General features: G+C 54.1%; 1 protein-coding gene across 3 annotated transcripts in view; it reads right to left on the reverse strand.

The window, feature by feature from the left end:
• RHBDF1 (rhomboid 5 homolog 1) overlaps positions 1-10,437 on the reverse strand; it is a 33,741-nt gene extending 23,304 nt beyond the window's left edge. Inside the window, exon 1 of one of the 3 annotated variants that reach the window (XM_021411513.1) lies at positions 10,279-10,437. Coding sequence is in view for 1 of the 3 variants with exons in the window: in XM_021411512.1 (XP_021267187.1) it covers positions 5,744-5,766 (23 nt within the window). In the remaining 2 variants the exon portion in view is untranslated. Of the gene's footprint in view, positions 1-5,140; positions 5,165-5,743; positions 5,893-10,278 lie in introns of those variants that run through there. The other 2 variants (XM_021411512.1, XM_021411514.1) reach the window with 2 other exon arrangements.

Raw genomic sequence — 10,717 nt, forward strand, 5'->3', positions numbered from 1 at the left:
CTGGCACATTGGCTGCCCTGGTGCCATCCTCCTGCAGCACTGCAAAGCTGAGCAGTCAGGACACGCAAACTCTTCTCCAGCACATAAGTCAAAGACATGGCATTTGCAAACCTAGCTGCATCTACAATTGTGGCAGCCATGGAAAGGTGATTAACAAGGCCAACTCAACGAGAAACAACCAACCAACCAACCCTTCATGGTGCAGATACTCTGAGAATGCAGTCTTCAAAAGCTGCATGCAAAAGCAAGGGCACAGTACCTGAATTAAAGCAAAACCCACTGTGCTGTGTCTGAGGCTAGGGGAGAGCGCACTAAATTCGGAAGCTGGCATGCGATCAAGAAAAGCTGCTTAGTGAATTCCACTGACCCAGAGTGGAGAGCCTTGTGCAGAGAGTCCAGGCATGCTCCTAGAACCGACGGACATCTCAAACACAGCCTGAGAGCTGCACAACTGTTTCAAAGCCAGACACTCCTTCCATTTTCAACAGACCACCGGAGCTTTTCCCATAAATGCCTGCTGCTTTTCTTCTTCCAAAATTTCCATTTTCGACAGCATTTCCATTTAAAAACAAAGCTGCTGTTTTCCCTAAAACGTTCCAAGTGCAAAAAATAAGAATAAATAAATAAATAACGCCCTTCTTCCAACCCTCCCACACGAACACCCATTGGGAGCTTTCTCCAGCTCAGCACGCGTGCGTTCTTGCAGACATTCCCAGGAGGTGGCAGACACTTTTCCACTGCAATCCCCTCGCCGTGTTTCACATTCGGCCCCTGCCAACCCTCTGGCTGGTCTCCATTCTTTCCACCCCCAGCACTGCAACAGCTGTATGTGCAGTGCCCGGTGTGCTGAGCCCCCAGCAAGCCTGCAGACCTGAAAGGTCTTTGCTGTGCTGCTCCTGTGGCTGAGGTATGCGGCAAGCTTCTGAGCAGGATGGCAGCAAAGAAGCTGGGATCCTCGACGTGCTCTCCAGATAGCAGCCAGGGAGGCAGCAGGACTGCTGCCAGCCCAGCAAGCAGGGGGAAGGCAGGGAGCCTGTGGAGAAGAGGAGCAGCGGGGTTCCAGCCTCACTACTGCCAATAACATCATCTAGCATGGATCAGACCCAACTAGTTACAAGGATTATCTCAAACACCAGGCGCAAGCCAGACCTTTAAAACAAGCCAGATGGAGGGGCTGAGGGCAGGCAGGGACAGGGAAGGCAGAGCAGGCTCGTGACCCTGCGTGCTGGGGGAAAGCTGTCGAGGGACCAGCACCACCCAGGCTTTGGCTGAGACCTGCATTACATCCCACACTAAGAAACCTCCTTGGAAATAAAGCAAGAGCATCAGCCCTGCCCTAGTGGGATCTCTCCTGCTTTCCTCACCACTGAGCTCGGAGGAGATGCTGTGAGGCTTTGCAGAGCTGCCGCCCAAGGGGCAGATTTACCCCAGTGAGCCACCTCAAGGTGTGCCACCAGCACAATACTAACTCTACCCAAAAGTAAATTACTTCTTGTTGATCTGACATCCTGGAGAAGCTCAGAATTGCAGATAAGCTCTGAGCAACCCGAGACAGGAAGGGTAGGACCCGCCTATTCAGTGATGGCTCACCATGATACCAGCTTAGCTGAAACACCAAACCAGGCATGAGCCTTTGTCACCTGCCTCCCAGAACACCTCTCCTCTAGACCAGCTTTCACACAGGCTCCAATGGAACCACACACCATCTCCCTGCCAGGAGCATATGCTGTCACTATGCACTGACCCACTGGTAGCTCTCATTAATGCCCTCAGGGGTCAGAAAAACAGGTGAATTCATCCTGAGATGAACTGTGGGACAAGCTAACAACACGGCCTATGAAACAAGCAGGGACCAGGAAGCAGCTGTAATCGTGGGACACAAAGCAAGGGACAACTCATGCTGATGTCAAACCCTGAGAGCAGGAGGACAGCCTGCCCCATCCCACCCCAGCTCAAGGCACTATCCAGAGGCAACAACAGGAGCTCAAACAAAAGCTATACGCTTGCACAGATGGCTCTAAAACCAGACCATGGAAAGGCAGAACACAAGCACTACTACGAGATGCTGCAGTGAGAATCAGCAAGGCAGGCTGAAGGCAGAAGCCATGGGGAAGTTCTTTAACTTCTGTGGCTACACAAGCAACCAAGCCAGCACTGGGGGATCTTACTTCAAACCACTTAATGTAATTAGCTGAGAAATACCAGTGGAAACTTCCTGTCTTGGAAGACATCAGGCAGACCCATAGAGAGGAAATACGAAGCTGCATTAGAAAAGAAGAAGGAAAAAAAAAAAAAGTTTTTGATTTCATGCAAAGCCCTGTAGGCTGATACTGGTGTGCAAAAGGCGCAAGGGGTGCAAAGCCTCACCTGGGAACCAAGGATCTTAGAGAAGGTTCAGTCACACAGAGCCAGAGGGTTTTAAACACAGGCTGTAAGAACATCTACCAGTGAGGTGCAAATGGCTGCGAGCCAATCACACGACCACGAAAGCAGATCCGAGGTCCCTTTGAGCAACTCATTTCCTTGATTTTCAGAAGACGTGGACGAGCTCCTATGGGCTTTCAAAGCAGCTCCGTGTAGGACCCAAGGGGCATGCAGGTCTGGTGCCCTCACATGGAAGAGGTGAAAAACAGAGAGCTCAAAAAGCTCACCTGATTCGGGCTAGTGCCTGCTGGATCTATAACTGCACTTCTCCATAAACAAACTAGAAGATGACTCCAGCTGCAATCTGCAAACGCTCCCACAGGCAGCAGCCTCTCATCTTGCAGGTCCTTTAGATCCAGCAGACAAAAGGCAGAGCAGGAGTCAGCACACAGAAGTAAACACTAAAATTCCAGCTCTGAAGACATCACAGCCACTTGCAGGAGAAGCGAGCCAACGGCAGCAGCAGTGTCCCCAGCCGCTGCGCTGTCCCCTTCCCGTGCTGGCACAGCCATCCCTGCAGCTGCTGGGCGCATGAACCAACCCACATCACCCAGCAAAGAAATTGGTTTGTTCCATCCCAGGTTCCTTCCCTGCTCCAAGTCACCGCGTGGCTCCACGAGCACTTGTGGCAGCGCAGGAGAGGGGAAGCGGCAGGAGCAGCGGGAGCAGCTGGAGCCAGATGATGGAATCGCTTCTCCAGGCAGCACGGTTTGAAGTGATCGTGAAAACACGGCCAAAAACTCACATTTGTAGCACTGTGGGAAGCTAGCAGCTATCACGGGGGGGAGGTGGTAGGTTCTGCATCTCTTGAGGCTTAAATTACTTTCTCAGCGCAGGTGCTGAGTGAGGCAGGAATGAAGTACTACTGTTTCACCAGAGGCACAGTGAATTTTTGCTGGAGTTGTTGGATGGAAAACAACTCCACAGACTTCTCCAGAGCTGACAGCCAAGCCTCACACACGGGGAGCTTCCACAGAAGGGCTTCCAAGCTTCCCCGGCTAACCCAAGGCCGGCAGCACCAGCAAAAACAGTCAAGTTCAGCAGACTGGGCAGAGGTACCATCTTTCCCATCCTCCTACAGCATGCGTGTCCCAGATGACGGAAGGACACTCATGGCACTATGCACTATGTGCCCCAGAGCCCAGATGAAGCCCAGAGAGTGAGCAGCTCTATCTCAGAGTAAACCCAACACAGAGCCATCCAGAACCTACCCCGAAACCAGCAAGGGGAGCAGCGAGCATAAAGCACAACCAACAAAGAGGAGGGAGCAGCAGGAAGCTTTCTGGAGCGCTCTGGTGTCTTCATCCTGTTTGTGTTTCTCCAAGAACACACCCTGCAGCTTTGCATAGGGAACGCTAGCCTGGCACGGCATGCGACAGCCACGTCCCTGCTGCCACATCCTCAAGCCTCGCTCCGAGCACGCCGCTTATGGGCTGCACCTGGGCATGGGCTGAGACTGTCTGATAGCCCCAGCACATCCAGCACCGCAGCTGAGCAGCTGGCAGCGAGCAGCACCTCCATTCCCTGGTGAACGACCACTGCCTGCTCCTCCGAACGGAGCTGGCTTTTACCTAGATCCACCAGCAGACCCCAGACAGCTGGCACATCTCTGCGTGCTTATGCAGGACGCCAGGAATATTGCTGCTGGTCCAGTGCCACACTGCGTGCAGCCAGACTGGATAACAGCGTAATCACATTAACAACCCAAGTATTAACAAATCCCATTATAAATAACCGACCGCCAACACTGGAAGTTTATGCAGAGGAAGGATCATCTACACAAGCCTTGTTCTTGCAGCCTTCCCAAAGGTGCCTAGGCTGAGGTAGCAGAGCACTGGGCTCCCCAGCAGCAGCACAGCAGGCTCCTGGGACTGTGGGCTGTGGAGCTCACCGCTAACACAGAAGCAGGAAAGAGTGATCACAGAAACTATTTTAGTACACATTTAACTCACTGCAAAAGCTCACTGGGGCTCCGGAAGACACTGTATGGTTTGCACTAGTAGTACAAGGGATGCAGTGAGGGACTGGCTCACCCACAGGTACCACGGGCACAGTCACTGCCTTGATTATGCAGTAAGGTAAGGTTCAAAAAAGGTTTTGTCAGCACAGCCATAATCCCACATTAGAAAATAAAAACCAACAACAACAAAACCCTACCACCATATTTTAACAAAGGTATCCTTTTTCACTGAAATTCTACATTTGTAACTTTGTTTTCCTAGCAGCTTGCACATTCATCACGAGTCCTGCAATTCAGGATGCAAGGAAAGCTAAGAGCAAGGCACCAGAACGACTTTCAAGGCAGAGAGTCTGCTGGCTCGGGCTGCTTTTGGAATAGCTGCTGCCCATGCACCCACCTCAGTATTAAAAGCAGCTAAGAATCACTATTTGTCGCGCTAAATAAAAATATCTCGCTGGCAAATGAGATCAAAACTGCCGCTGATGACAACATTTCCTATGGAAAGTTACATAGATCCACGGTGAATGGCAGTCTAAAAAAAAAAAAATCTTTGAGGAAATAACAAAGGCAGAAGCCACTAGAAGACATTGTATATTCAGGAGGGATGGAAGCAGCAGCATCTGAGCCATTCGGGCCATTTCTGTACATGCTCCTTTGAAATGCAGCGCATCCTCACTCAGCATCACACATCTGCTTTCTGCAGCGTGACAGGAGTTCTGTTCCCCTGAATACAACTGAAAAACTAAGCCCACGCACCCCAGCAATGCTCACAGCAATGAGGACTGCTCTTCTTGCAGAAGGAGCTGCTCCTGTTGCTCCAATTTCTGCTTTTGCTGGGGCGTGACAGCTGGTCATCCGTCTTCTCTCTCCCTGTCTAATGGGAAAGCAGTCGTGGGAAGAGCTTGTCTTGCTCCGCAGGCGTGTGCTCGTGTAAATTCACGTGTGTCCGATGCTCCAACCCACGGCGCAAAGAAAAATGATCAACACTCTAACTTTGTTTCAGGAAGGAAAAAAAAGTGAACATTTTAAAAATCTAATGCCCAGTGAGAGCGAATGGCACATTCTGCCTCACTGCTCTCTCTGAGCTACCAGTCCCAGGGCAGCCAGAGAAAGGGAAGGCACACTCACACCTTTTGGCAAAGCGATTTGCAGCCAGTTGTCTTCTGCAGCTCACTTTAGAGCACTGATCTTTGCTTTCAAGTGACGGAGAAACATATCTCCCATCTGCCGATCGCTACGGGGCAATAACACCTGAAACACGGAAGCTGTATTCACCAACCCCAGACATGTGAGCCCTCGAGATTTTAAAATTCAAGCTGCTACAACTTGCATGAAGTTAAAGCCGGGTAAGCGCCAGACCTGCAGAACAGTAAAAGCAGCATCTCGTGCAGCTTCGGGATGACCTCATCCAGACTGTTCCTTCTCAAAGGAAAACCTTCTGAGCAGGGAGTGCTGCTGACCAGCAGAGCAAGGGGCTGCCTCGCAGCAAAGTGGAAACAGGAAGGGGAGGAGGCAGCTAGGTAGGCTACCCAGAAAAGGCAAGATCGGGCTTGCCTTCCAAGCTCTTCTCCCCTGGGAAGTCTTTTGCAACACACTTCTTAGACCATTGAGAAGAAGTTAAATTTCCTTTAATAACAACTGTTTTAAAGATGCTGATTACTATGCCCCAGCACCTCTGAGAATGTACCCTCAGGTACTGCTCAGGTCTACACTGCAATAGGTCAAACGTTTCTGCAGCACACACACAAGAGCTTCAACTAAGTTTGAAACAAATGGTACATCTACATAGTTGAAGAAGCCCAAAGGAAATTTTAGCACACGCAAGCCTTACGTCAATTTGGCATCTGCTGTCCTTACAGCAAACACAGCACACAACCAGTAAACTTGCACTACATAACATTAGGGGACTCAACAGCTAAGGTTGATTTGAAGAATAAACTCTGCCTTCCCCAGGCAGCAAACAGCCACTGTTTGTTATTCATAAGGATTTGATCAGAGTTTGGGTGAAAAAACCCTTCTACTGATTTGTTCTTTGTGGTATCACCTCAACACTTGTTTTCTTTTTTTTTTTTTTTTTTTTTTTAAAAAAAAAAAAGGAAAACCCACTTCCTCATTCCTAGAGCAGCATGGACTGCTCCAAGTATCAGGGACGCGATCTTAAGCGGGCTCTCACTAGTCCTGGTGTGCAGCCAAATGAGCAGGACCAAAAAGCCACTGAAGTTCAGCTAGCAAGGACATGACAATATGCAACCTCAACATGAACACACTGTGCAGCAACACCACAAGCTACTGTCTTGCTCTCAGAGCTGCCCCAGCCCTTCCTGATGGCACTGCCTGCAACCAGAGGGCTGGCAGACAAGCCCTGCCCTGCCCTCCCTGCACTGAGTGAGGGGTTCCGCGTCTCAGTGCAACTGGTGATCCACATACTGAGTCTGTTCAGGGCTCTTCAGGGACACGGGAACATGACCGTGAGAAACGTTGCCTAATAGATCCGCTCCCTTCCAAGGTGAAATCTTCCCTGTTGCCTCCCTCGTCACCGGGGTCTGACTGCTGCAAGGGTTGGGAACATCCTTCCTAAATATTCTTCTGCCACTTGCATGGTGGATGCTGACCTGAGAGAGGAGTTACTGGACACTAACAGACTGAGCAACAAGTCCTGGCATCCATTCAGTTCAACTGATTCAATCTGCTAGTCCTACTTTCCAGGAGCACCGAGACTTCTTACCCATGAGCCAGACACAGTAATTGCCACTAAATCCTGGTTGCAGCTCCCACAATGCAAGTTGTAGCTAGAGAGACGATGCAACAGAGCTCTGTGAGCTGGCAGGCAATGCACACATTCCATGGGTTACCTAAAACAACAAGTATATACCCAGCAGCAGGGAGGCAACCTTACGGTAACAGTGCCAGATCTGCACAGTTCCTGTCTGCTTCATTCCAACCAGATGATGACAAAGTTACACAAAGGGTCTGGCACCTCCTCAGCTGAAAAGAAACTGATCCACATCTGAGCTCAGAGAAAAAAACAAGGAATCCATCCTCAAGTTTTAAGTACTTCTACTGAAATGGGTCATACAACGGTGACAGGCAGGTGGCTGCGGGCATTAATAAGCAATGCGTTTGGTCACAAGTAAGGGTGGAACCTCTGCAAAGGGTGTACGGTCTCCACATGATGCCAAAGCCTCCACAGATAACTAAGGAAGAAAGGTAGAAGCCACAAGGATTATGAAAGACTGTTCTGCCAGGTAAAAGTTCTGGAGATGAAGACAGCGAAACGCTAGCGGCTCAGCCCCCAGCCCATCTGGCACACAGGCAGCAGCTCCAGCAGCACACTGGGTGCTCTGCCAGCCCTGTCGCTGGGTGCTGGGTGCATTGAATAGGAAAGGAAAACAACCCAGGACTCTTGCTCATGTTGCCCATCTCAGACCTTCAGCACTAACTGGGCTATGTGCTCACACTGCAGAAAGATCCAATACACTGAATGGAATCAAATCTTTACTATTTATATCTAAGCATGTGGGCTCTGTGCCCGAAATAAACTGTCCTATCATGCTACACTCAGCAGACCCTGCCTGGCTCAGGGCAACATGCTGGGACTTGCTGGCTACTCTCCGGGGCTGGATTCCAGAGGAACAGGACTGATGATCCCAAAAGGAATTCCTATTCCTGCCTCGTGCTCGCACTCAGCTGCAGCACTCACAGTCCCCACTGCAGAAGGAAAACGTGCCACCGGCCAAACCCCGTGACAGGGGCTGCTCCCCTCCACAGGACATCACCCCCAGGGAGTGAACTGCCCAGGGAAGAGGTGCAGGCCGTGCTCCAGGCCCTGCAGCCTGGCTGAGGCCCACCCCGCACAGAGCAAGGTGTTGCTCAGCCCTGGGCCACGGCTTTCCCCAGAACCTGAAAAGCCAGTTTGTAGGCAGATCTCCTCCAAGTGTATTGCTTAAAAAAAAAAAAAAAAAAAAAGGCCTGTCATGGGAAGTCCCAGAGCAGAACGAGTTTTGTGGGAGTTGCTTCTACGCTGCTCAGCGTTAACCTCCTTTCATGGGAACGCGCTGAAGCGGGCACACCGCTGACACACGGCCGCACGAGAGCCGCTCCTTCCAGGGGACTCGGGGCCAGCGAGCTCAGGGACAGCAGCAGAGCTCGCTCTCCTTGCCCAGGCCCAAACCAGGCTCCCACACCCGGCACAGGGATGGCAGAGCCCTACTGGCCATGGAGAGACCTCAGCAGCCATGAGGATCTGTGTGTAGAGCAGCAGGAGGGGGAGATTCCGTGAGAGGATAGCCGTGACCGGCCCAACAGATTGGAGGGACAACAAGCAGACAAGCCTTCAGGCCCACAAGGTCTTTCTTGAAGTCCTTCCATCAGAACTTGAAGGAAGGAAGCACCTAAAAGCTCACCTCTTCTTTCCAACTATATCAACAGATCTAACCCAACTTATCACCTCCTCTTGCAAACACTGCATCACGGAGATATGTTGCTTTCCAGCTCTTCTACTTCCACACACAGAGCAAAGACCCGATTCTCCTTCCCAGGGTCTGCTCCCCAGCTTGCCCCAAGTGGGCCCTTCTACCCCTGCATTTATTGTCTTTGTATCAGCATTGCCACAGCAAGAACATGGTGTTCCCTCCTCAGCCCATGCTTTGTTCCAAAGCGCCTTCGGATCCCTTCCTCCAGCTTTTGCTGCCTCGTCCCTTCCCATTACGTATAGCTTTTTTCCTTTACTGCAGAATGCACAGCTTTCTTCCCAGAGGAAATCAGCAGCCAAGGGGACAAAAACAGGAAGAAAAGAACCAACTTCCTGCTTGTTGGAGACCCAGGCTGGAGACATCCCCAACCAACACCGCCACAAACCCAACCTGCGAGAGCCAGGGCAGCCAGCACCATAGGGAATGAATGCTCCACTGGGCAACCCTCATCTGTGCCGCTGCCACCTCTGCAGTTACGCGAAAGGAAAGCATGAGTCAAAAGCACTCAGGGGGCTCTTTGGTGCACCACTGTGTGGCACACTACAAGGGGGAAAGAAGATGGGTGGCTTTCTGAGAAGCCCAAGAGGGTTTGGCTCTGAGGGAGCAATCCTGCAAGAGCTCCAGCCAGCACCACGCTGTGATTCCCTCACTTGGGTGCAAAACGTCAGCGTGGGACTGAATGCAGAGGAAAACCCTCATGTACAGAAACCACGATCCCCGCTCAGCTCACGAGGCAGCTGCCCAACGCCCAGTGCCAGCGCCAGGGGAGCAGTGGGTGGGAACGCGTGGCGAGACGGGGCTGGAAGGGCCTTTCAGCACGGACCTGGCTCAGCTGAAACGAGCCATGAACACGCTCCTTCCCCTGCAGCCAAAGGCGCCGGGGTCACCAGGTCCCCACACCACCGCTGCAGACCCTGTCACTCCCGGTCCTAACGACTGAACGGGTCTCGCACCGCTGCTCCTGCCCTTCGCCGGACCCCGAGAGCTGACGGGACCGGGCTCCCGCTGCGGCACCGGGACGAGCCGAGGTTCCGCAGCAGACCGACAGCTGCACCCGGGGGCGCCCCGGTGCCCGTCTGAGAGAGGCTGGCCGAGGGCTGAGGAGGAGCTGCCCGGCCCCAGCGCTCGGGACAGCGATCGGAGCCGGCACCTGCGCGCAGCACCGCGGAGCCTTCTCCCGCCGACGTGCCCCCCCGCCGACGTGCCCCCGCGCCGGACAGCCGCCGCTCGGGGCGCACCGAACCCGGGGGGTGCCCGCGGGGCCGGGCCGGGCGGTGCCGCCAGCAGGGGGCTGCCGAGCCGCGGCGGAGACGGCGGGGCCGCGGAGCGGGACGGAGCCCGCGACTCACGTGCGCTGCGGGGCCGGGGCAGCGCCCCTCGCCCGCCGCCCCCCACCCCGCCGCCCCCCTGCCCCGCACTCACCGGGAAGGCGGGGAAGCGCCTCGGCGAGCCGCCGGACTCGGGCCGCCCCAGTGCGGCTAAGGGGCCGCCGCCGCGGAGCACGGCCCGAGCAGGGCGCGGAGACTCCTCCCCCGTGCCAGGGGCCGGCCGGCCGGGCACGCCATTCACAGCCGCGGCATGCAAATGGCCGCTGGGCGCCGCGCCGGGCTCGGCGGTGTGCGCCCCGCCGAGGAGCTGCGAGCGCCCGGGGCCGCGGGACGCATCCCGCCGCGCCGCCGCCTGACTCACAGCGCTGGAATGCGCCGCGCCGGGCGGAAGCGGCCGGTCCTCGGCCCCCGCCCGCGGCCCCCGAAGCGCGGAGGCCGCCCCCCTCCCGCTCCCCGCCTCGCGCCGCCGCTGCCGGTTGCGGGCCGGGCCCGCGAGCTGCGCCTCGGAGCAAGTCCTGGGGTCCGCCTCGGAG

Source organism: Numida meleagris, chromosome 13, assembly GCF_002078875.1.
Source record: "Numida meleagris isolate 19003 breed g44 Domestic line chromosome 13, NumMel1.0, whole genome shotgun sequence".
Classification (NCBI taxonomy): Eukaryota; Metazoa; Chordata; class Aves; order Galliformes; family Numididae; genus Numida; species Numida meleagris.